The sequence below is a fragment of the Periplaneta americana genome, chromosome 16 (genome assembly GCF_040183065.1).
Source record: "Periplaneta americana isolate PAMFEO1 chromosome 16, P.americana_PAMFEO1_priV1, whole genome shotgun sequence".
NCBI lineage: Eukaryota > Metazoa > Arthropoda > Insecta > Blattodea > Blattidae > Periplaneta > Periplaneta americana.
Genome location: NC_091132.1, coordinates 162,590,327 through 162,618,291, shown reverse-complemented (window position 1 = coordinate 162,618,291; position 27,965 = coordinate 162,590,327). Strand labels below are relative to the sequence as shown.

At 36.0% G+C, this 27,965-nt stretch overlaps 1 protein-coding gene across 1 annotated transcript; it reads left to right on the top strand.

Annotated features, from left to right (window-relative positions):
- Window positions 1-286: 286 nt before the first annotated feature.
- On the top strand, window positions 287-27,965 carry LOC138691697 (zinc finger protein 235-like). The gene is made up of 5 exons (XM_069813951.1): window positions 287-736; window positions 3,783-3,868; window positions 7,430-7,567; window positions 16,429-16,511; window positions 25,512-27,965. The coding sequence occupies exons 2-5, from the start codon at window positions 3,788-3,790 to the stop codon at window positions 26,227-26,229; spliced, it is 1,020 nt and encodes a 339-aa protein (XP_069670052.1). The 5' UTR covers window positions 287-736; window positions 3,783-3,787; the 3' UTR covers window positions 26,230-27,965.

Sequence of the window (27,965 nt, the reverse complement as noted above, 5' to 3'; positions counted from 1 at the left end):
TCAGACGCTAGATAACCATAGCAGTTGTAAAACAAACTACTACAAATAAGCAAATATTACTTTCATGATACTACACCATGATGTTTTTATTTAAGTTACGAAAGATGTAGGGCTTAGGAGAGACTTATCTAGTGGCAGCATATGAACCTGCAGAATCTACAACTGGGATGTTTTGGACTACTTTTGAGCGAAATGTTTAAGAACATTCAGAGAATAAATGGAAAACATTAATTTTAGCAATAAAGTGGGGGGGGGGGGGCGAAACCAAATCAAGCACTGTCAGTATCGAAACTCACAAATAGCAAATTAGGCGAAATCTCGACTCAGGTCTAAATTCAACATTTTGTAATATTAAACACTAGGGGTGGTATTCATAGACATTTCGCAGCACGCGCTACGAGCGTACTAAGCTAGCCCCGGCTATCCACTGGTTACTAGTACAGAATTCAAATCATATCCTATCCCTATGAATACGAAAAACGCTGATCATCCACCAGAAGCCCGTGCTAAAAATGTCTATGAATACGGCCCTAGAAGTAATGTAGTTCCTAAAATTATGAAATATAACAAAATTATATGCAATTAAATCGCAGATAATAGTGATCAAATAATGGGAAGTTTGTAAATCCCCTGTAATTTCTAATAAATCTGGTTATTTGGGGTTCTTGGTCACGGCTCGTTTGATCGTGATTTCAGAATTTCGAATGATTTACTGTGCTACATTCTGAATGTGGAAGTGAGTATATATCAATAATTTATAGAGGACTATAAGTATGGGTGAATCTTTCTTATGTTACAGCCACTATAGAAACTTGATAAAATGCCTTGGATTTATAATATTGATTAGTAGAAATTGATGTGATCACTGGGAGAGCTGTAAGCCCACCCAACTCGCCCTATTGAATTGAATTGAATTGAATTGAAAGAGAAGTGGGAGGAGTAATTTAAAAGGTACGCAAAACACGTCCTTGCAAGGGGTTCGGGGCTGAAAGAAACTAAATATGTGAGCTCCAAGCCTGTTGGCCACTTGTCTCACTCCAGTTTACGCTGCTCCACTGAAGGAACTCTAGAAAATTTTGAAGGGGAAAAACCGAAAAATGACGTAACCTCTTTGGTACCACATACGCGAGGGGACGGAAATGTGATCAATTTGATCACGGGACGAGGAAAAATGACTGGTGTAAATCTGCACATTGAAAGGAACTGTGTCATTTCGCAGTGCAACTCGCCCTAAATATGTACCTTATTTATATACGAAAATCATCGTGCGTGAACAAAGAATACCGCCATATTTCTTTAATGTAACACTGGGTTTCAGTGTCGCCAACATAGTAATAATACTGCACAACTTATCAAAGGTAACCTAACCTCTCTCATAATACTATAGGCCTACACCTAATGTAACCTAACCTAACCTGCCACACATTACACACCTAATCAAACTTAACCTAACCTGTCCCATAATACTGCACACCTGTAGTAACATTTCTCACATTTAGTATCATTTCGTTATTAAGTATTGCCGGTTCTGCCAATCGTGTCGGTTGCTATCTAGTGGAAGTGGATTGTACTAATTCTAAGAAGAATATGGCGACTTTCATAATAATTACATTTTACATGTTTCGTGATATACTAAATGTGTTAATGTAGTAATAATTCTATATATATGGTACAATAAGATTTGAAATGTGTTGTGGGTGTGATAAAAGTAGGCCTATTGGAAATTAGTTTATAGTACCATATTGACAGTGATAAAAGTGTGCAATATTCGTTCAGTGGCTATTGGATGCTCTAGATTGACCAAAGTAGCCTATGTAGCCGTGAATATTGAAAGGTTTTGGGTAAAACAAGCACTGAGGTAATTCTGGTGATTTCGGAAGTGAAAATCGTTAAATTTCTAAGGGTTTTTTTCTTTTTTTGGTAATTTCATAGAAGACGGGCACTTGGTTGAATATAGTAAGTATTACCAACTTCTTTATTTCAGAGTTAAATGTTAGTGATCTTTTAGTGACTTTTACATGTTAGTTCTAGGTTTTTGTACTAGGTGTCGCCGTGATTTTCTTTTAATTTTATTGGTTATAGTTGTCATTTGTTCTAGAATTTTCGTTAATTTTGAATGGATGATGACGTTATCAGTTGTTCTTGGTTGTTTGACGTGAGTGGTGTTATGTTGTGTCTGATGACTAAAGTTGAAAGTTTCTCATTTTATGATTTTCTTTCATTTGATTGATTATAGTTATCATTTATTCTAGAATTTTCATTAATTTTTCGTGGATAATGACGTCCTGTTGTTCTTGGTTGTTTGACGTGAGTGGTGTTACATTGTAGATTTGTCTGCATTTGTCGAATGCGCATCACCATGCTTACGAAAAGCCACTTTTCAGTGCCAATAATTTATTTTGTGTGCACAAGGTTGGAATTTTGAAGTAAGAGGGAAAGAAAGGAAACCGTGTTCTGAAATTTATCTATTAAATTTTGTGTCGATTTTGGTTTAGTTCTTTCGCTGGTGAAGAAGGATTGTGTTCAATGTTGAGAAGAAAACTGTTTTTCTGTGGTTTAAAGGAATTATTTACTGAATTTTCTGTAGATGTTAAGGTGTAATAAGTGTTCGAAGAGAATTTCATTTAGTGTAAACACGTGGTTTATTTATGCACAGTTGACTGTATGACAAAGTGTTGGTTTAGTTCTTTGCTCCCTGCATGGTTTAAGTTTAGATTGCCTTAAAGCCTGTGTCATTTGTACTGGAAGTGAAGTGGTTGTCGATGAAGACGTCGATGAGAATTTAATTTTATTTGATAAGATGATAAATTATTATGTTTTGTGTTTTAGTGATTTTTGGGGGTAAAGTGCGGACGAAAATTGCTAGAAAAGTACTACCAACTATGAAGTTCGAATGCCACCAAACGCCAGAAAAATCAAAGGCGAAAAATTAAATATATTTTAATTTTTTTTGGAGGGCTTGTTCTTCTTTAAAAATATGAATATATATATTTGATTTTTCATCTTTGATTTTGCCATGTTTGGTGACATTTGACTTCATAGTTGGCAGAACGTTTTTGGTAGTTTTCGTCAGCCATGTTGGGTTTTGCCCGTCTTCTAGGAAATTACCCTTTTTTTACAGATGCAGTCAATCGTATTATAAGGGTGGGGCATGGAAACCAAGAGTTTTTAAAATAATCATAAAATAGTTTTTGTTTTCAACACAATTTATTGATAGAACAACATTTGTGAGAACATATAATTTGAATTATGAGCGGAAAATTACGTTTGGTATGTGATGTCCGTCTGCATTGACGCATTGTTGAAAGCGCTGACGAAAATTGACTTATACTCTTTCCAGCAGATATCTGTTGATTTGGGTGATAGACGCATTACAGTATTAAATCGCTAAAATCCTTACCAAAAGCGCAGTAAACAATTCATAAACATTTTATAGAAATCTTCAGCAGTAAAATTGTATACTTCATGCTGAGAAACAGTGCAGTATCTTCAACGAAGCTGCTGCATTCTTTTTTTAGCTTCATTGAGTTTCTGCGTTTATGCTATTGATAGAAATATTTGTAGTTGCTGCATTTCACAGCTCTGATTGCCTTTTTTTCTTTTAAGACAATAGGCCAATTGTGTTTTCAATAAGTGGATTAGTTACAGCTCACCGAGCTGAGCAATTTGACATGTATAACCCAATTTTCATTTTTCCTGCAGTTGCTGCGCTTTTGTTGGGGAGAACTGTATTAATAGTTCATGAACACTAAAAGGGTAATTTTCTTACACTATTCTTTCAGATGTAATGGATGTTATGAAGAGGGAACCCGAAGTCGACGATTTGATGGTGCACTCATGTGATGAAGAGGCATATTCGTCACCAGATGTAAGATCACTTTTACCCAGGGCCGCTGACAGAATTTATGGGCCCCTATGCAATACTGTACTCGGACCCCAGTTGAAAAAAGTAACAATTACAAGTTACCAAATAACATTATTTGCAAAATAAATAAGTGATAACTCCATACACAGATACGAACTTAAAAGTATACACTTTTATTACGTTGAAAACTTTTAGCAAAACTTCATATTAGCACAATATATTATATTCATAAAACATTATTCTTAAACACCTGTATTTTCTAACTTGCAGTCCAACATCAACAAAAAACTCTCCTTGACTTCATTAATGCAAAATCATCAATTATGTCATCTAAATTTAAAGACCTAGCAAGATTGCTCTCCAGACTAAGGAGCCAAGGTTACTCAGTCGTTCTTGACACACTGTTTATCTGAATACATTTTTTATTTCCTTCATTTTGTTGAAGGATCTTTCAGCATTAGCAACTGTCACAGGAATTGTGTATTCTAATGGTTATGCAAATATTTGGAAATAAAGTATCCATTTTTAATTCCCTCAGACTATTTACGAGATTCATAGGTTTCAGTGGGGTTGACCCTAAATTCGAGCCATGAATTGATTTTAAATATTTCGGCTCATCACTGATCTCTTTATTAATATCTTCATAATATTTTTCACGCAGTCTAGCACCCATATTAATATCTTCCAATTTTTTCTGCCTCTTCTTGTGCTTCTCAGCTCCCGACTTATGCCTGTACTTGCAGTTAAACTATAACCAGTAACACTAATGAACAGAATTTACTAGACAAACGACACTGAAAAGGCGAAAGTTTCGACACGAAACATACAGTGTACTGAAAAAGAAACGTATCCTGTGACTTCGGTTTGAGAGAGTCCACTAGCATATTGTGATAGGCCAACGGGGGTTTGATAGCTAAAAAGGACAAGCCAATAAATAATTGAACGTGTTCGGTACAAGTGCCGGGGCCCTCAATTGTCGTGTCAGTGAACGTTAATGAGGGAAATTGATCTTCTATTATATAAAAGTTAAATATTTTCATATGAAGTGGTAATTTGTATTAATTCTACTATTGTTGAGTTAATATGTCAGATTTATGTAACAAATATTCTTAAGAAATTTTATGGTAGCCGTATGTATCTACGAATAATTATTCGTGATAATAAAAAGTAATCAGACTCACTTAATCTGACGGCCTCTTATTGCTCACGGGTCCATATGCACTCGCCCCTTTTGCACCCCCTTCTCGGCGGCCCTGCTTTTACCCCCTTGTCTACTCCATCATACTTATGTTACTAATTACTACACGAATACAGAAAGTTACACTGCTACGATATTTGATAGTTGTTAGCTTTAAGTGTTCAATATGGGGAATCCATTTCCATAGTAAATATTGAAGACTTCCCACAGCCTACCCGAAGCTTTACACAGAAACAAAGGAAGCAAATCCTGCGTCACTACTAAGGCATTACTTAACAATTTTATACAATCTGTATCATTCTTGACATTAGGTATTGTTTGCTATGACGTCTAAATCAGGTTGTGTGCTATTAAGAGTATATTAAAAATTACTGTAAATATTTACATTAACTGATGGTGTGTTTCTCGACGAAATTTGTTTGAAACTTTGTGAATCGTCTTGGAAGATACGTAGAAACTACTGAAATTGAGCAGAAAGCAATAATAACCTCTGTCTCCTGTACTTAGCTATTTCCTCATCTAACGCACTCTAACCACAGTCTAGTATGTACAATCACGAAGCTTGAGTTGTGAGGGTGCTAGGAACAATAGACTGTGCCGGACTATTTCACATTGTCTGTAATGAGGCGATATTAGCGATCCTAGTTGTTAGCAACTATCTATGGATGCATATTTACTACGTATTGAGCTTCGTGACTGTATATACTAGACTGTGCTCTAACTTTGTCACAGTCTTTGGTCTTCCATCACTCAGCTGACCCACATAGCTCTGTCTCGATTCTACATAATTACTTTATTTCGTTAAGTGCTTTTGTCCACTAATAAATGTTCAAAATTGTTTAAAACTATATGATATTAATTTTTAAGCCAACAGAATTCTCTGTTTTGTGTATTATTTATTTCTCCGTTAATAATAAACAGTGTTTAAAACTATATCATCAAAACATGTCCTTTTTTTCCCCCACCCTCCATACAAGTTACTTCTCTCGTTTTCTGGTTGTTTACAATATCAAATCATGTTTGCCTTCTATAAAGGCCCTTATAAAATTTACAGTTATGAGTTTACAGTATTGCTCCTGACTTTATGGAGCCAAACTTTAACTTTTTTCCAAACAGACATCATTATTATTATTAATAAGAAGTTTTTGTAGGATAAACAGTGCAAACAATCTGAATGCTGATATTTGCATGTAGGCCTATCATCTGAAGTAGGTTTATATAGAAGCCAGAACTATTGCATGTTTTATGTTGAATAAAAATGATGTTGGATATTTTAAATGCTTGTTTTTTTATGTGTTTCATAATGCCATTTTGATATTTTCCTGAGTAATAAAATATCCTACCCGAAAATACATAGGCACACCAGCGAATAGGGATTATAAAGAATGGACACTGAGCGAATTTTCCTGTGTTTTGTTTCTCTGTGCGCCAGCGGCTAGTTCCACTTTCAAGCGCTAGAGGTAGTGTAATCGAGCATATGCCAACATAATTAATTGAGAATAGAGTTAAGGCACAGGATCCAAACATCACCTACCTTATTGCATAATCCAGTAACACTTTGCTACAAATAAATTAAAGTTAACAGCTTTTCCTTATTTCTCAGTGACAAACTAGTTGTAATAATAATATTTTATATTTCAGATATAATACATTATATTATAAAATAATATAATACATTATAAAATTAAGTATCGAACTCGTTTAATATTTGTATAATAATATAATATAATATAGGTATATGGTTTTACTTCTCGTAAGAGTTTTGTTTTTCCATTTTCAGCGCTATCAAATCATTACATATTTTAATTATTGTTGGGGTCAACGTCTCAACTCTCATTATAAAGGAACTCTAGAGTCTAGACATCGCAGTTAATGTAGGACTTATTTTATTTGAGTATATAATGTACCTAGATGTATTAATTGTATGTGTTATATTTCCACTGTGTCGACTGCTAGCTGGTGTGATGTCAGCGCCAACTCTAGGGAGAAGCAGAATCTGACGCTTTAGTGGCTTGAAGGTCATTGAAATCAGTCCGGCTACATCAAAGGTACCGACGCGAAGTGTCCATTCTTTATAATCCCTATTCGCTGGGCACACATTGTGTAGAATATAAGTGAGCTTCTTTTACACTTATTACAGAATGTAAATAATTTTCGGAAGGAACATCAGGCCTAATATCAGAGATTGCCTGTTCCCTCAAGGTCACGTTCTATTCTCCCTTACATTTTCTTCTCTAATTTGTTTCTTGAGTTGAGGGAGTTAACTAATAACTTTTATGTATAACCAAGTTATCGGCTATTACACATGAACTCAACTTTAAAAAATAGCGAAATAAAATTATTCACGATATCTTTATATTCTGTAGGAAGCGATTTTATCGCATCTGGAAGTGACGGCCATGAAGACACAATGCGTGGATCACAGCTATGACCTCACATCAGAGATAAAAGTTCAAGACTCTCCAGTGCCTATCAGCTTTCCTATGCTGAAAACTGAAGATGATGTAAGTGGTTAACTATCAATATACAGATATACTGGTAATGAATTTTACGAATATCTAAGCCATTAACACTCTCGAATAATATTACCTGATTTCTCTTTTTCCAATATTTTCTCAATGTAGACCGATTTCATTTTCAGAATTGAAATGAAATAATAATTTGCATGTACAGTGGAACTCCACAAATAGACACAGCAATGGTCCGTGTGCGAGACGAGGTACGAACGCTGTCTTTCTACGGAGTATTGCGGACATTGGTAAACATAAGGTCTGTACAATGTTTTTTATAGCGTGCGGACCGAAACATAAATAATTAACGTATATAATTTTACATAATATATTGTAGTATATGGAAAATATATAACAAAAATGTCCACACCTGTGGAGTAACGGTCAGCGCGTCTGGCTTCGAAACCAGGTGGCCCGGGTTCGAATCCCAGTCTGGGCAAGTTACTTGGTTCAGGCTTTTTCCGGGGTTTTCCCTCAACCCAATTGGAGCAAATGCTGGGTAACTTTCGGTGCTGGACCCCGGACTCATTTCACCGGCATTATCACCTTCATATCATTCAGACGCTAAATAACCTAGATGTTGATACAGCGTCGTAAAATAACCCAATAAAATAAATAAAATAAAATATAACAAAACAAATCCGTGATTAAGTATAATATATACGTGATACATCTGAAACATAAAACAAACTTCTAGAGGAAAAGCTCTCTAAATATATCTACATACAGGGCTTTCATTTCAAAACTTCCCACTCTAAATAACTAGTTGATTAAATTGAATTCAATTTAAACCAAAAAACACGTAAATTTAGATATGAAGGGGGAAGTCTTAAACAAGGCTTAATTGCATTTTAGATTTCACCTCCCACCCCCAGCCACTCCCATTTTGAAATTTCAAATGGCACCCCTATATTTTTATACTTGAATATGAAAGAGCATTCAATTGTTTATACACCACATTCGTTTTCGCATCTTTTCTTTTCTATCGTCGCCTGGCAACCTGCATTTTTGTTATCGTTGATTAGAGCCGAAGAGAATAAAGCTACAAAAACTTATTGAGCATTTCTTGTAATAGTTGTGTTTGTGTATTAAGTTATCTTAAAATGGTGTATACCCTTCAAGTGAGAACATAAATCATCCTTATTGATTAAATTTAGGAAATATACAAAATAAGCTGTGTTTTCATCCTACAGTGAACTGGTAATAACTAAGCTTCTTATAATCACTACAAAATGCCTCGTAATTAGATGAATTTTGTTTTATCCTATGCACTGTTCTGATCGAAATGTCACATTCTTGAGCAATGGCTCTGATTGATTCACCTTTTTTAAACCGTTCCAATATTTGTAACTACTGCTTCAACATAAGTACACATTTTGCAAAAGGGTATCTGTCGGATATAGGGGGTAGAGCCATTAATCCTTCCCATTGAAGGCTTTAAGGAACCAACCTGGACAAATACCCAATGTCCCATCCCTGCCTTCCCGTGGTGCAGCTGTTAGTAAGCATGATTTTACGAGCTGAACTAAAGGGAGGGGCTACTCATCAATTAGCACTGGTCAGCTTGATGAGTTAATGACTGAATTTGGTATAATTTTTCTCTATCCAATACCTAATTCCCTCTTTACCCTTTCCTATCTAGTCCTCTGACTGAACTCTTACTTTTTTAGACCCTAACGGCATTAGAGCATTCGAGGCCTAGGGGTTCATTTCACTTTCCTTCCTCCTCTTTCTACTTTTCTGTTCCTAGTGCTGACCTGCTATGGCACTAAAATCGTCCTCCAGTGGCTTAAGGAGGGAAAGCTGGTGATCAACAAGATCTCCCAGCTAGGTCCAATGGACCCGTCAACCATCAGCAGATGTGGTCCTCCAGACATTCTGGGGGTTGTGTGTGAATGAAGTAGCCACCAAAACGTTAAAATATGGTGTTCACTTAAATCGGCTACAACTTGCCATTTAACATGCATTTAGATTGGCAACAGCCATGATTGATTGTTTGGCCAAACACCTGCATAGAATTGGAATATATCAGTCCCCTAACTGCCCATTGTGCAACTCAAACCAAGAAATGGATTCGGAACACCTCAAAATCTGTGCTTCAGTGGCTGGCCATGATAATATCTTTGAAAAATATTGGAGTGCAAGAGGTCAAATGACTTTATTGTCAAATGCCTGGCATTAGAAAACAACAACAATATTTTTTGTTCCCTGCCTTGCTGCCAACGTGTACGAGTATCTGCACACTACTGCATTGGTTCAACTGGTTAGCCTTGTGCAGCACGGGACAGGATGTGTTGACTTACCTTGTATCGTGAAGCATACGAGAGTGTGTCTATTTGTGGAGTTCTACTGTATACATACAGGGTGTAACTATATATGTCAATAAATGTGGGGGCGTATTCCTGACACCAAACCATAAAAAAAAGTTCATATGAACATGGGTCCGCAAACCCTTCGTTAGAGAGTTATGGGTTTATCGGTAATGGTACATATGATACATTTAACAACACACATTTACAAAAATTGCTCAAAGTGACTTCCTCCTGCTTTGATTCATGCCCTGAGTCTGCGTTCCATGCTTTGCTGTACTCTGTGCAAATGTGCTGGGGTGTTACAGATTTGATCAAATTTGGTACCGTATTCCCATCTGCTAGGCCATAAACGTAGAGCATATCCGTCATTTCTCTCTCTGAATACATCTTGTGATGTGATGAATGTTACTGTGAATAACACAAAACAGAACAAAAGACAATCAGACGAAACAAAACAAATGCCATGACCAACTGTAATGAAGAAAGTGGGAAAAATGCAAGTTTGAGGTGAATTACATAATCTGGGGTCACTACAGGAAATTCCTTTCATAACTCCCTAACGAAGGGTTTGCGGACCCATGTTCATATGAACATTTTGTTATGTTTTGGTGTCAGGAATACGCTTCCACATTTATGGACACACACACACACACACACCTGTGGAGTAACGTTTAGCGCATCTAGCCGCGAAACCAGGTGGCCCGGATTCGATTCCCAGTTGGGGCAAGTTATCTGGTTGTGGTTTTTTCTGGGGTTTTCCCTCAACCCAATACGAGCAAATGCTGGGTAACTTTCGGTGCTGGACCCTGGACCCATTTCACTGGCATTATCACCTTCATCTTATTCAGACGCTAAATAACCTAAGATGTTGATAAAGAGTCGTAAAATGACCTACTAATATATATATATATATATATATATATATATATATGGAAGTTAAGAAAAAATTATCTCTAATACATGGAGAAAGTTTTGCCTAGAAATAAGGTTTCACTTTAACTTTACATAATTTTTATTTTGTTGTTACTGGTGTAAGAATTACCATCGTAGCAATTGAGATAATATGTGTTCAAACTCATATATGGAACATTCCATGTGACATCGAACAGCAAAAAATCATATAATTATGTAATTCTTCGAAAAACCAAACTACATGTAGGAGATAATTTGAAGGGTTCAGAACCATAGTGGGCCAAGCGCCATTTACTAAAACCGTAGAAAACAATGGTTGAAATGAAGTTATTACCATAATTCAATGGAAACATATAGCAAGTAATTTAAAGTATACACATTAAAACTAAATGATATGTCAATCTTCATTAAACTATGGTATTCACTTAACTTTAACCCTTGCTTTCTCCAATTTTCATAAATGGTGCTTGGCCCGCTATGGATCTGAGCCCTTCATTTATGATGCGAAGTCTGTTCTCGTTGAAGTCCATTAGTTTTCTTGTTATAATACTTTAAATTTTTTCGTAATTCCGAAAAAATTAAATTTTGGTTTATTTAACGACGCTCGCAACTGCAGAGGTTACATCAGCGTCACCGGTGTACCAGAATTTTGTCCCACAGTAGTTCTTTTACATGCCAGTAAATCTACTGACATGAACCTATCGCATTTAAACACACTTAAATGGCATCGACCTCGGCCATGATCGAACCCGCAAACTCGAGCATAGATGGCCAGCGCTATACCAACTACACTACCAAGGGCGACTTAATTCCGTAAATGATCGCCAATTTCAAAGGGCATAAATGTGGAAGGACTTAGAATGGACATTCCAGCCAAAGTTCATAGTTGAGATTACGATTTGCATAACTGTGCATGCACCATATTTTATACTAATATTTAACAGAGGCATAAGTAGATATATCGATGTTTGATTAACTTTTGCACGGAAAAAATTTAAATAAAAATATCAACTGATTCCTTTTTCTCTGAAGATATTGTATCAATTTTAGTTTCGATTTAGCATAATGAAGCACTCCTGTAAAAAAAAATAATTTCTTTAAATTGAAGGGTTCAGAGACATAGTGGGCCAAGTGCTATTTATTAAAAACGGAGAAATCAAGGGTTAAAGTTAAGTGAATACCATAGTTTAATGAAGATTGACATATCATTTAGTGTGAATGTATATACTTTATATTACTTGCTATATGTTTCCATTGAATTATGGTGATAACTTCATTTTAACCCTTGTTTTCCATGGTTTTAGTAAATGGCGCTTGGCCCACTATGGTTCTGAACCCTTCAATTATATTAGCTACACCCAAGTCCCGAGTCGGGTGAAGGTGCCCACATAGACAAACTACTCTGCTATTCTGCTAGCAGTCCAGGTAATTTTTGCTTACGTCACGCATACAGAAGCAAAAACTTCGCGCACCATCACCCAACTCGGAACTTGGGTGTAGCTAATATTATTTAATGAAATTATGTTTTTACAGAAGTACTCTTTATAGTAATCAAAATTGAAATGAGTATTATTTCTTCAGACAAAGAGGAATCAGTTGATATTTTTATTTCACAGTTTTCCATGGAAAATAACAAATATCGATATATCTACTTATGCCCCTGGTAAATATTAATATAAAATGTGGTGCAAGCATAGTTATGAAAATCGTATTCTCAGCTGTAATATGAACTTATGTTTGAATATGTATCGTTAGTTGTTCCAGTTTATGCCCTTTGAAATGGAGATTTTTACGGAACGATAGATTTAACGCATTAAAATAAGAAAACTAATGAATATAAAGAACAGACTTGACACAATAAAGTATGTCCTGCCTCACTATATATTATATACAGTGGCGATGCCTTCATGAAGGATATGAGGATGATCCTACAGTTTAATTTCGTGCCTCTGAAAATAGAAAACATTTTCATTACAGATTTTATTTTTAATGATCCCGATGTAATAATTTTCTTCAAACTGCCACTTTCTGTCGTGAGTTGTCGCCACTGCACATCTCAGACCTTAGGAATACTTTCCAAGGAACTATCCAAATATCTTACAGCAAACGGTTTTTTCTAGCAGTGAAGTTATGGACAGGGGTGAGTGCGGAGGGAGGGGTATGGCTTGACGTAAACCGCGTTTGAGGATATGACCGTATATCCTAATACTACGACCCCTCTTTCTATGTGGTGGTGTGGAAACTCTGTCAGAGACTACAGTACGAATTTTCAAGTACCTTTGTAGCCTCCTTAATTGCAGTTCATTGGTCATTTTAAAAGAATAGTATAAACGAAATAATAAATAATTTAAAATTATGTAATATAAAAAATAAAATGAATAAAAAATAAAATTAAATAAAAATAAATAAAATAAGCTGTAATAAATACAAAAATTAACAGGACTTTCAGATGACACTGCCAAAAGAATATCTGAAGTTGTATTTGATCATTTAGAAAAATTTAACTGTAGCAAGAAATTAATTGCGCATGCTCTATTATTATTATTATTATTATTATTATTATTATTATTATTATTATTATTATTATTATTATTATTATTATTATTATTATTACTAGTTTCTGTCTTGGTCATCAGTCGTCAATCTCATATCCTACAAACAAAAAATATTAGGAGTCGCCACTGATTTTATATATATACACACAGTGAAACCTCTCATTTACGGACATCGAAGGGACGTAAAAATCTGTCCGCATCTGGGAGGTGTCCTTTATTGGGAGTGAGGCTCCCAAATCTAACAGTAAATTTATAATATGCATTATGTATCCCTTCATGCTTTAAATGAATGTATTACTGTACATAGTTTAATTCTAAATACAGTATTCTACAGTAAATTCTTTGCAACTTTGAACTACAGTAGATAAGACAGAAAAAGGAAAATGCAGTACAGTACTGTGTCATGCAATTTTATTCTACGTCTACAGTTAAGTAGTACTGTAATTTACAGTTTTCAACTTAATCTTTACGTTCAGGTGCCATGTCTCTCGAAACAGAACAACTGATTGAAGTGAAGAGAATAATCCTACTAACCCTATCATGTGTCGAATACAATTTCACGATCGCGAAAACCTTGGACCCATCAGACAGGTTAAATTTTATGACTGTTTATCCACCCACTTCCAGCTAACGAGGGGTAACCTGCTGGGCGATTGGTAGAGTACGAGACTCTTACTGTCTTCCTTCATGTTAAGGAATTTCTGTACAGTTCTCAAAACTAAATTTTCTATTTTTGTAACAAGTTTCGTCCACAGTCAGGAGGTTAAGTAAGCATTAGGACTGTGAAACAGCTGTCCGTGTCCGTGTCTCAGAGTGTCCGTAAACGAGAGTTAAATTTATCATTATTTCTATATTATTTTAGTTGGGACATAGAAATCTGTCCGTATGTGAGGAGTGTCTGTATCTTGGAGGTGTCCGTAAGGAGAGGTTTCACTGTATATTTTTTTCGAGGAATCACGTCATAGCTGTAAGGTTTTTTGTTGTCTGATTTCATATGAAATGTCCCATATGTGTTTATTCAAAAGTCACGAAAGAATTGTAGTCCTCAAAACTTGTTAAAAGTTTATAGAAAATGATAATAGTTTTGTTTATGAGATATTTGGGTTTATTCTGCTATGAAGTCTGTGAAAATATGCCACAATATTAAGTTGCTCATCTACTATCCCCTTGGAACTTGATTCACACTGCATGCTGCATGTTCCATAATCCGAATTTCTATTTGTTATATATATATATATATATATATATATATATATATATATATATATAATTTCATGGACTTACAGCTATAAAATCAGCAACAACATTTACTAAGGACTTTGACCTGCCATAACGATCTTATCTGCCACAGAACCCCTCTCTTCAAATATTTTCACAAGCTTTCATAATGGCGAAAAATTTCAAGTTTCATACTTCAATCCATTTCAAGTTATGAATTATCTCAAGCAGCTGGAACAATTTGTGTTACTTACGGTTATTATTTTATAATAAAATTGAATATGTTCAGTTTGTATGTGTTGTGGCAAATGCTACCTTATCTGAAAAGAACAAGTTGTATTAGAAAGTGTGCAATTCGGAGGAAATGAAACTTTCAGCAATGAAATATATACAGTAAACTGTATTAATGTTTCAATATACATGGGTCATTCAATAATTATTGGCAACATTTGAATTAACAACAAAGAAATCATTTTTGGAACAGTCACATTGTTGCAGTGCTCAGAAGTAATCTCCTCCAACATGAAGAACCCGCCTCCACACCTCAGGGAGACGACGGATGCCATTCACAGCATCTTGTTGTACTGATCTTCGAACAGACTGCTCTACTGCTGCTATAATTCCCTGTCTGGTTCTAAAGCGAACTCCTCTAAGTGGTAATTCCGTTTTTGGGAAAAGGTCTAAATCACGTGGACTCATATCTGGAGAGTATGGAGAATGCTCCAGAACGTCCCAGTTCCGATTGCGAAGTAAATTAACCATAGGGGCAGCTATGTGAGAGTGAACACCATCATGTAGCACAATAGGATGAGAATTCAGACGATTTGGATGTTTACGCCACACCGCTGGGTGTAAATCGTGTTCCAAAAAGTAACTGTACTATGCACCATTCACACGATTTCCAACAGGAAGTGACTGAGTGAGAAGGATTCCGTTTAAAATCATAACCAACAACGGTGTTCTTCCAGCAGCACTCTTACAGCATTCACTTGCTGATTACAGTCTGCCAGCTCAACGTTTCTGATGAACATCTTCCCTCCTGTTAACGAAATGCATGCACCCACCTAGTGAAGTCTCTCTACCACAAGCTTCCAGTAATGCTGTATGGCATTGTCTAGCATTCTTGCCTCTTGCAATCTGAATTTCAATTAAGCATATTTGTTCGTATTTGCTAAACATTTTAGAATGCTATAGATAACAGTCTGTCCCGCGCCATGGCGTCGTGGTCTAAGGCATCCTGCCTAGGACCTCGTGTTACGGAATGCGCACTTGTTCGAGTCCTCGTGGGGGAAGACATTTTCTCATGCAATTTCGGCCAGTGTATTGGACCGGTGCCCACCCAGCATCGTGATGCACTTGGGGAGCTATGATAGGTAGTGAAATCCGGTTACGCAAATCACCTATAATGGCTGGGGGGCTCATTGTGCTAACCACACGATACCTCCATTCTGGTTGGATGATCGTCCACCTCTGCTTCGGCATGTGGCCGTGAGGCCAGCAGTCGGCTGGTCGGTCTTAGCCCTTCGTGGGCTGTAGCGCCACGGATTATTATTATTATTACAGATAACAGTCTACAAATTAAACTCAGTACAAATATCTTATAAACGAGATCATTGTCTTCAAATTCACAGATAACACACATCAGAAGCTTTTCTTTCTCATTGTTATTAGCTTGCATTGTATACAGTTGATAGCGTCAGATACAAGCATTATTGTATAAACTTTTACTCAATATCCTAACAAATTCGGTTAGATATTTTGCAGAATCTTCATACATCACATGCACATGTTTTTAAGATTTAAACGTGATTCTAAATAGTCAACTAAAGCTCTCTTCAATATTGATTGGCTTTTCCAGGAAGATTTGTTCGATCGGGACAGAGTTCAGCAGGAACAGAAATTGGAAGTATCTTCAGAGGAGGATGAAATGTTGACTGAGAGGTGAGTGTAGTGTGCTGGTTTTACTTCTTCCCTTCTTTTACAGCTTTATTTGACAGCATTTGTTTAATTTATAATATCAGTTTGTATTAAATATATTTGTGGTTATTGATATTGACGCCTCAATATATGTTGTTGATGTTGTCGTCGTCGTCGTCGTCTAGTGCCTTGCATCTGGCAATGAAGCCATTAGCAGTCGTGCTTTCCATTACTTTTGAACTGTAGTTTCTTCTGATCTTAATGCTTCACAGGTCTTCAAGTGATCTTCATTCATTTCTGCTGGATCATTACACAGGACACATATTGGTGAAGCTGAGATACCTATTCTCGCCTCAATATATTTCAGTAATGAAATTACATAAAATTAATCAAAATTATCATTACCATTGCAATGAAGATACTACAACTTCTACAATATCTGCTGCTTTACTATTCTTCTCTCCTTTGAGAACCATGATTTCTTTCACCGTATGTTCACATGTTACTACTTTTGATAGGCAACATTTCTACTGCAGCTGCAATCCCTGTGTGTCGTGCTAGTTGGCCACTTTCTGTGCCATCCATTTCGAGTACTGTGAAAGTTTCAACAAGTTTCTGCGGGTATGTACATGTACATACAGGTTGCGATAATTTTGCAGCCGCAGTTTTGCTAGAGACTTTGATCTCCCTGTTCATACTTCACTGCATTTTTAGGTTATGTTTCCTATCACATTTTCTTACTATGAAATGCTACCAACTACATCTGAAATAGCTCCTTTTATTATAAAATGGAGAACAGAGTTTTGAATTATAAAGAAAGGAAGGGGCTGAGCCAAAATCTGAATAAAAATAGAGAATAGAATGCAGTTACAATCTCTTTGAAAACTCTTATGCAAATACAAATAATTTTATACAAACTGTTTACATTACTGTCCTGAGTACTAGTGAATGTTTATAGTTTTATTATAACGCCATGCAGAGATGCTACAGTGAAAAGAGCTGGTCTCTGAGCCCCTTCATTCTCCTTGTGTAGACAAAAGTCTGGTATGGAAGGTCAAAATGATCATTTTTTGAAAATTTGCCGGCCTCTACCGTCCATATGCCTGGGGGCAGAGGTTTGTCCTTTGCACTACAGATAGAGCTCGAAAATCAGTTTGTGTTCGGGATTTCCAATTTGATGCTATCGTGTTCGAAGTAAGCCGAGAGGGAATACAGCACTGCAACCCATTTCTCGATATCGCCTTTATGTCCATAGATTAGAGACTGAAACATTTGCAACATTTAAGTAACAGAAAAAAGTCTAGAAAAAACGTTTTACAGGTAATAAAAAACATAAACGGTTCTACTAATAAAAACTCTTATACAGACGTTTACTTATCTTATACTTACACAATGAATAGCTCGTTTATAAGTCATGTGTAAATTTCTTACTAATTATCACTACATACGTCGTGTATAACAGTACAGCTATTACACAGTCATGTCATAGTTTCGTCACTCACTACGAAACGTAATAGAATATCTTGAGTTTCTCTATTGCATCTGATAGAGTGTGCTAGTGTGCCGCACTAAGTATCGATAGTACAATTGCGACCAATCGATTACCGCGATCTGTTTTCACAAGGCATCCATCATCATAAAATGACAATTGGTTGGTACGAACAGCTGTTAGATGGGCAGCCATTTTTTCTCTATATACAACGCTTAAATAATTTTTATAACTTTATGAAAGAAAGACAAAATATAGCCCATTATCTTTTTCGATCCTCAAGAAGTTTTAATATCGATAATGCAGGAGAGAATAATCTTATATAATACAGCGAGTGCTAATACTTTTCTCATAATTTTAATTGATCTTGACGAATGTTTGCTGTCATTCGATAATTATTTCTCGACCTCAAGGGGTTTCGTGTATATAACTACTGCAAAGCAATTCACGAGTATAGTTACAGGCTATTTATACATCCACTGCTTATGCATGGTTCATTAGTAACGTTTTGCATAAATCTCGTATAAAAAACTATACACGATTTATTAGTAAGACCGAAAGTATTTAAACTAGTTACAGGCCTAGGCCTGTATAGAATTACAAAGTAGATCTACTTAATGTGTAAGTATTTATTTTTTAAGCGTGTTGAAGTGTTCTCTAATTGTTGCATATACAGTGTAAATGTCCGATTAATAAGGAGTCCTCTGAAGTTAAGTATTTAGGCATAATTTTCGACAAACATTTAAAATGGAACCAACACATTAATTACCTTTGTAATAAATTACGTAAAATAATATATTATTTTGTTTTATTGAGGAATTACTTGTCAATAAGTTTATTATGCACAACATACTAAACTTTATTTCAATCGATAATTATGTATGGAATTATAGGTAGCTTATTTAAATCCAATTGTATCCCACTTTATTTATTACAGAAGAAAATAATTAAAATATGTCTTCATAAACCTATTGATTTTCCATCTCAAAAATTGTTTTTAGACTTTAATGTTCTTAAAATAAAACAAATTCATACATAAAAATTGAAATAACTTAATTTTGAATTGTATTCTCATAGTTATGAAACAAAAGGTATGAATTTTTTAAGATTTTTTTAATTAAAAAGCAACACTGCTACAATATTTAATATCCTAATCTCGTCAATTCTAATGGTTCTAGTAATAAATTTAAAAAGTTATGTATGGATTTTATAAAAATTAAAAAACTGTACATTTAAATTTATATATACTTATTTCGTAGTAGTAGATATAAGACAATTTGTATCATATACTTCTTAATTTCAATTCAGAAATCCGCCCCTGAGCACGAGTTGTACTCATTCAGAAGCGAGCTAAAGTTTTCCTGTTTATATTACGTTTTATGTTACAATTATTAGTAAAATAAATAATTAATTGATTTAATTTTTTTGTAGTTACCCTAATTTATTTCGACATTAGATCTTTAGTGTTTTTGATGATGATGCAGTCATGCTCAACTGTATTTTAGTAAACAAACACTCTAATGTGTATATTATCATTTGCAGAACCACGAACAGCACAATTTTGTGTTGCCAGATGGCTTCAATCATACACTCCATGGTATATGTAGCCTTTGCTTTCTGCCACTTCTCTGATAATCTAGTCACTCAGTAATTATTGGATTTCAGTCAAGCATAATATAACCGACTTAGTATACAATGCATGCTGATGTTGATTACTGAACAATAATTATGTGAATAATTTCGAGGGAAAATACGTACGTACGTTAAACCAAAGGTCCCGTGTTCGATACCCGGCTCCGGAACAATTTTTCCCTCGAAATTATTCAAATCAACTTTACAGGGAGTTATACCTGAAATCTTGATTTGAATAATTATGTGGCTGATAATACAGATAGGAAATACAGTGTGTCTGCAGAAACATTCCGGGGTTATAAACTGCTATAATTCTTAGCATATAGGTTTTCACGGCCGGTGTCTAATTGATATGAGCTTCCGGACTAAGATGCCGTGGCCTGCTGGTGTAGATATTCTCAGATGTTTCGTCTACTAATGCGGCAGACATTTTCAGTGGTGAGTATCCTAGGTCTAAGTCTTCTGCTCGGGGTACATGTAGCAACAGATCAGTGTTGTCAGATCTTGAAAAAATATTTCCGGAGGTCATAATGAAAAAAATCCGGAGATTTGTCAACATTTTCCGAAGGCACTTTCGAAAATCACATAAAATGTTACTATAACCTTCTAACAATTACAATACATGAATCTATAATAAAAAGATTTCTACTTTAATTTTTCTACTCACCAATTTGATTAGTAGTCACTACCTTCCTCTCATAGATATTTCTCCAGACCAGATATGTACGTTTTTATGCGCGTTACATATTTTATATTGGTCCATACCTGTGGAGTAACGGTCAGTGCGTCTGGCTGCGAAACCAGGTGGCCCGGGTTCGAATCCCGGTCGGGACAAGTTACCTGGTTGAGGTTTTTTCCGGGGTTTTCCCTCAACCCAATACGAGCAAATGCTGGGTAACTTTCGGTGCTGGACCCCGGACTCATTTCACCGGCATTATCACCTTCATTTCATTCAGACGCTAAATAACCTAGATGTTGATACAGCGTCGTAAAATAACCCAATAAAATAAATAAAAAAATATTTTATATTTAGGGAAGCATTAGTAGTCAAGCTATAAAATATTAACAAAACTTTAACTGTATAATGTTCATCTACCAGTTTTAATGTATGCCAGAGATTGGTTTTTCTAAAAAAAAAATAAATAAATAATTTCCTACATTAAAAAATCCGGAGATTACAACTTTATTTCCTATTTTTCCGGGAAGTTAAAAAATTCCGAAGATTTCCGGAAATTTCCGGAGACCTGGCAACACTGCAACAGATACCCTGACTGTTTGCCTGTCCTTATTTATAGAGCCGGGGAAGATGTCTGCCGTAGACATGGGAGAAGTGACACATCCAGCTGTTTCGAAACGACTCAGTGAAATGTTTCGAAACACTGTGTCGAATCACGACACATCTACTAGGAGGTAAAGTGTCGACTAGCACTGTGTTGCAGATTCGTTTGCTGTCAGATGCCCTGATTCGAAACTCTGTACACAAGATACGACACATGAGAACCTTGCGGTACAGTACTTGATGTTTCGAGCGTAAGTAGGAACATGTATTAGTAATCACGTCTACATTAAAAATGTACTTACTACTGTCACGTCATTTTGAAGTAGCTATCAGATTCCAAACGTAGTTATGAGTTTAATCTACTAGTACAGAATAAATGTGATGTTTATTAACCACTAAATAAGTTTATAATTAATGTATGTACGGTATGTATTTGCTCATGAGTCATAAGTATACAAATCCACTTGCTTTGACCGATATTTACCAAAGTTTAAGCCTTCACAACCAGGAGAAAAACAAAGACTATATTAACAATGGGCAAATGGACTTTAAATTATTAAAAAAAAGAATAAATAAATAAAAAAAAAGCCACCGGTGTGGCTCAGTCGGTTCAGGTGCTGCCAGCCGGACTGAAGTTGCGTTCGGGCGCGGATTCGATTCCTGCTTGGGCTGATTACCTGGTTGGGTTTTTTCCGAAGTTTTCCCCAACCGTAATGTGTATGCAAGGTAATCTATGGCGAATCCTCGGCCTCATCTCGCCATATATCATCTTGTTATCACCAATTTCATCGACGCTAAATAACCTAGTAGTTGATACAACGTCGTTAAATAACCAACTAAAAAAAAAGAATAAAAATTAATACTATCAAACATGCATGTATAATATTAAAATTGCATCTTCTAAAGTCAATATTGGTTATTTCTGTCATATTTAACATCGACTTTCATGGGGCCGTCGAAAAAATAACATAAAATTTAATAACATTGTTGATATATATAGAAAATTCAAGCAATAAGTAGTATTCAGGCTATTAAAGTTATTTCAATTCATAAACAAATATTATAATTATCATTATTATTATTTCTTCGGATATAGCTACTCGGCTTGATTTGAAAGCATATTGGCAAACTTCCGTTCGTGAAGCAGTTTATTTGAGACAGGATGCAGCCCTGAAGCGCTTTCGCTTTCAACCAATGTTTCGAAACATTAACTTTTTCATTCGTTCTTTTCTCTTACATACACTCGATGCTCGATACTGCAGAATACAGTCGATAGACAGCATCAAACCTTGGTGAAACTGAAACAGTTACTGTATCGAATTATTCAAGTCCAAGTGTTTCGAATCACAGAACATCTAAGTGTGTCGACTCACTGTTTCGAAACATTCACTCAGTAGCCAACACTAATCTGCCGCAGTAGTAGGCGAAACGTCTGGGGATATTTACACCTGTAGACCACGGCTTAGCCGGGAAGCTCCATATCAATTGCTATAATTCTGTCACTATGTGTTTTACGAAATTCATACCGATGTCATTAGAAAGAACAGCTCAAAGAATTTCAGGAAATGCGTAATTGATCATTGTTGACCGAAACAGGAGATGGCAGCACAAGAAGAAAGAAAAAACGCCGTTTCCGCTGTTTTCCTCGTCATTAAGGCATTGTTGGATATAAGCAAATTGCGTTAAATGATCTGAATATTAGATTTTGTAGGGAAACGGCCTGTCTGTGTGGAAACTGTAGAACAGGTGCGGAAGGCATTTGTACATAGTCCTCGAAAGTCTGTGTTTAGAGCTAGCCTGCAGTTAAACATTTCTAAATCCACCGTTTCCAAGGTCCTACGTTTTCGTCTGCGATTTCACCCCTACAAACTGCAATTAGTGCATAAGTTGAAACCTGATGACCATGCAAAAGACGTGTTTTCTGTGAACATTTATTGACACTAATGACGAGTGGGAATATCGCCTTGATGTCTGCAGCTTGACACGTGGAGCACACATCGAATGTCTTTGTGGTAGGTACAAACAATGTTTGAGTTTCTCTTTAGTCCGTATAGATCAGTATCTGTCAGATGCATTTCCAATTCACTGTGGGCTAAAGAGCAAGGAGATGCACTATCACCTTTACTTTTTAACTTGGCTACAGCGTATGCCATTAGGAAAGTTCAGGATAACAGACAGGGTTTGGAATTGAACGGGTTACATCAGCTGCTTGTCTATGCAGATGACGTGAATATGTTAAGAGAAAATCCACAAACGATTAGGGAAAATACGGGAATTTTACTTGAAACAAGTAAAGAGATAGGTTTTGAAGTAAATCCCGAAAAGACAAAGTCTATGATTATGTCTCGTGACCAGAATATTGTACGAAATGGAAATACAAAAATTGGAAATTTACCCTTTTGAAGAGGTGGAAAAATTCAAATACCTGGGAGCAACAAATATAAATGATACTCGGGAGGAAATTAAACACAAAATAAATATGGGAAATGCCTGTTATTATTCGGTTGAGAAGCTTTTGTCATCCAGTCTGCTGTCAAAAAATTTGAATGTTAGAATTTATAAAACAGTTGTACGGGAACATCATTTTATTTTTACTAACATTTCTAATATTAACCTGCCTATACCTTTGGCTTAAAAGTTGTGAACCGGAAACACCGTTTGCTAACCCCTTCCACGACTGGAGTTCGATGATACTGGTGTAAGATACAAACAAATCACTTTACTTGGTATAGGAGGGATGAAAATTAGTTCATCCATTTACGTAAAGTAGGAAATATCGCGATTTTGAGTTTGATAATTTTCATTAGGTTTTTGTTTAATCAATATACAGTACTGTATTAACAATAAGCGTTTTTACTCTCGAACTGAGCTTCCCATTCGGACGTATTCATTATGCAGTGTATATTATACTATCTACAGCACATTAGCATACAATATAGAGAATGAAGTTAAATTGAAAAATAATCGTAATATGGATATTTAAACACATATTTCAAAATGATGGCCGTTCATTTCTATACAGGTTTCAGTTCTTTTGTGCATATTATCACACTATAGACTATTGCATCTAATCCCAATTACCAGTTTCGTCTTTCGTAATAGTAACTCATGTTGAAATAATTCTGCACCTACCCTATAAAAGAGTACCTTACGTACTGTAAATTCAATCTTCCCTTCTGCCCGATCCGAAAAGATAAAATTACTCAGACAAGCTATTTACTGTCCGTCCAAGTGGTTTTGTCGCAGGGTCGTAGAAAGGGGGAGAATCACGTGACAGTTAATTACTTAACGAGGCCTTTTTATTTAAGTTATTTTAAACAGTTGTATAATATTACGTAGACGTCCAATTCCTAACAGAAATTGTTTTCAGAAAAGAGCTAAGACAGCCCAGCCACAAAGGGACGGGCAGAAGTGAGTGGGGGAAACTGAGATGCGACGTAGGCAAACGGACGACAGTACCTTTGCGAGAATATGATTCAATATTGAAAGCGAACATATTTGTGGGACGTACTATACTCACTAACTCAGTACTGTTTGTGTTTACTATAACCGTAGGGCGACTTTGACTGTATACGCTTGGTTCTGTGTGGAGAACGGTTGGAAGTTTACTAGTAGAGGGAGTGGGAGTGAAGTACATTCAAAAACTCAGGTACAATAAAAATTGAAGTAAAAATAAAATGATGTCCCTGTATTACCGGTTCTTTATGGTTGTCAAACTTGGACTCTCACTCTGAAAAAGAAACATATTTTAAGGATGTTTGAGAATAAGGTGCTTAGGAAAATATTTGGGGCTAAGAGGGATAAAGTTATAGGAGAAAGTTACACAACACAGAACTGCACGCATTGTATTCTTCACCTGACATAATTAGGAACATTAAATCCAGACTTTCGAGATGGGCAGGGCATGTAGCACATATGGGCGAATCCAGAAACGCATATTGAGTGTTATATGGGAGGCCGGAGCGAAGAAGATCTTTGGGGAGGCCGAGACGTAGATGGGAGGATAATATTAAAATGGATTTGAGGAAGGTGGGATATGATGGTAGAGATTGGATTGACCTTCCTCAGGATAGGGACCAATGGCGGACTTATGTGAGGGTGGCAATAAACCTCCAGGTTCCTTAAAAACCATAAGTAAGTAAGTAAGTAAATAATGATAGCAGTTTCGTATAAATCCGGCAACTGACAGTGACGCTATAGCAGTTTATAAACCCGGAATATTTCTGCGGACACAATTATATTCATATTATGTTTCGCAGAGAGGGAAACCTCAAAATATACAACTATAATAATTTTTACTAAACATAAATGTGTACAGATTTCAGCCATTTTCTGTTTGTTCTTTAGTCTTAGCTCGAGACCTTGCAGAGTGAGTGATTGTGGGATATTGGAGAAATGATGACAAAGAAGAGGAGAGACGGGAAAAACCCCAAATAAAACTCCTCGTGTTCGCTTTGTGACCCAGATTATGATCGAACCCAGGTCAGAGGGTCTAATCACGGAGATACTATTATTATCTGGCGATAAATCTGATTGAATTCATATTTCTATACCCTTATGCATGCTGATATATTCTGATTTCACAACAGAGAGTATTGTGTAGACTGATAAATTTTCATTTCAGGATTGTGGATAATGTTGAGAAGAGTGAGTCATCAGAAAGCGACGAGATTATTGGTGATGAAGAAAAATTGGCATTATGTAACTCGGGACAACTAATAAAACACTCCCGCATACACACAGGGGAGAGGCCATACAAATGCAATGTTTGTGGAAATAGTTTCTCAGCATCGCGAAATTTAAAACAACATGAAAGCATACACACAAACGAGAGGCCATTCAAATGCGATGTCTGTGGAAAGTGTTTCTCAGGATCGCGAAATTTAAGACAACATGTACGTTTACACACAGACAAGAAACAATATAAATGTGATGTATGTGACAAGTATTTTTGGGATGCAGGAATTCTCAAAACACATGAACGCCTACACACAGGCGAAAAGCCATTCAAATGTAATATCTGCGGAAAGTGTTTCTCACAATCGCGATATCTACGAGATCATTCCCGTCTACACACTGGAGAAAGACCATTTATATGTGATCTATGTGGAAAAAGTTTTTCGTTTGTTGGAGGACTCAAAACGCATAAACGCCTTCATACAAGCGAGAGACCATTTAAATGTGTTGTTTGTGGAAAGTGTTATTCTCAATCCGCACATCTGAAGAACCATGCATTGGTACACACAGGCGAAAGGCCTTTCAAATGTGATTTGTGTGGAAAATGTTTCGCGATTAAGTTTATCCTAAAAAGACATATACACCTGCACGCACGCCAGCGATAGTATAATATACGAATTGTCTTTGTAAATTACGTCTGAATTAATTCGAAAATTTATATGCAAATCTCTCCTTTAGTGCACACTTGTGGAGTAATGGTTAGCGCGTCTGGCCGCGAAACCAGGTGGCCCGGGTTCAATTCGCGGTCGGGGCACGTTACCTGGTTGAGGATTTTTCCGAGATTTTCCCTCAACCCAATATGAGCAAATGCTGGGTAACTTTCGGTGCTGGACCCCGGACTCATTTCATCAGCATTATCACCTTCACCTTCATCTCATTCAGACGCTAAATAACCTGAGATGTTAATAAAGCGTCGTAATATAACCTACTAAAATATAAAATTCTATCACTTTATTCATAAGTGCAAAGTTTGTGGAAATTGATTGTTAGCCACTGGATATCCCGTAATGTATTAACGGATTTGTCTTCAATCTTATCATTTGAAATACAGTTGGTAATATTTATAAATTCATATGTGACTACGTTGGCTAACATTCTAAATTTATGCCTGAATTTATCGAGCAAATAACTAATTTCGGAATATGTATGATAAGACCTTGCGTTAAATTCTAACGTACTTGTTTACATGTTTCGACCTATTTATGGATCATACCCAGAACTGGTCGTTGTTGGTCTTGACGCCTCTTGTTCTGTTTCCTGTGAGGGTGCGTTCGTGTGGTATAGTGTAGACTCAAAGAGTGTGTGTTTTGAAATTGAGTTGTGTGTTGAGAATTTCGTTGGGGTGTGTTTTCGTGTGTCTGTATATATCATATTGTTCCAGTGTGTTTAGTTTCTGGCTTTTTGGTTGGATGTGTAGTATTTCTGTGTTGATGTCTCTGTGGGTGTGGTTAACATTTGTGGTGTGTTCTGCATATATGGGAGTGTTTTGTAATTTTGTTATGGCTGTGATGTGTTCTTTGTAACGTGTTTGAAATGATCTGCCTGTCTGTCCTATGTAGAAATTGTTGCAGGTGTTACATTTTAGTTTGTATACGCCTGTTGGTTGTATATGTTTGTTTCTTTGTTTAGATGTTTTTGTAGAGTGTTATTTGTTCTGTATGCGATGTTGTAATTTAATTTCTTGATTGAGGTTGCAATTTTTTTTTACCAACAACGACCAGTTCTGACGATGACCCATAAATAGGTCGAAACATGTAAACAAGGTACGTTAGAATTTAACACAAGAAAGTCTTATCATACATGTTCCGAAGTGATACAGTGTTAAAAGTTTTGTAATCAAGATGTATAAAATAACTAATGTTTATACGATATAAATTTTTAGACGTCAAGAGTGTAACAATTCAAATTTACAAGGGCTGTTTTTTTTTTTCAACTTCCGATGGTTCATAAAAAAAAAAGACAAGTGTAAATAACAAAATGAATTTATTACCAAAAGTTATGTACAAACATGGTTACTTTTCCACATAATCACTGTGAAGACATGTGTCATATCTGTGGATGAGCTTTCCAATCCCCTCTTCATAGAATGTTGCCACCAGTGAGTTGAGATGGGCCTTAACGTTGTTTTTAAGCTTCTCATTAGTATGGAACCTCTGCCCTCCTAGCCACTTCTTCAGTTCAGGGAAACAATGGAAGTCGCTCGGCACTAAGTCAGGGCTATGTGCCGGGTGTTCAAACACTTCCCATCGAAATTTCTGAAGAAGCTGCTAACCTTCTAATGTCCATACTGAAATCAAATTAAAATTTGAACTAATTATAGGATTAAGTCAAAGGACAGAAA

Excerpts from the sequence above, each read along its gene's own strand:
- LOC138691697 (XM_069813951.1), top strand. The coding sequence starts at position 3,788 with ATGGATGTTATGAAGAGGGAACCCGAAGTCGACGATTTGATGGTGCAC. Across the intron at positions 7,568-16,428 it reads TGCTGAAAACTGAAGATGAT|GAAGATTTGTTCGATCGGGA; the intron begins GTAAGTGGTTAA and ends TGGCTTTTCCAG. Across the intron at positions 16,512-25,511 it reads GATGAAATGTTGACTGAGAG|GATTGTGGATAATGTTGAGA; the intron begins GTGAGTGTAGTG and ends TTTTCATTTCAG.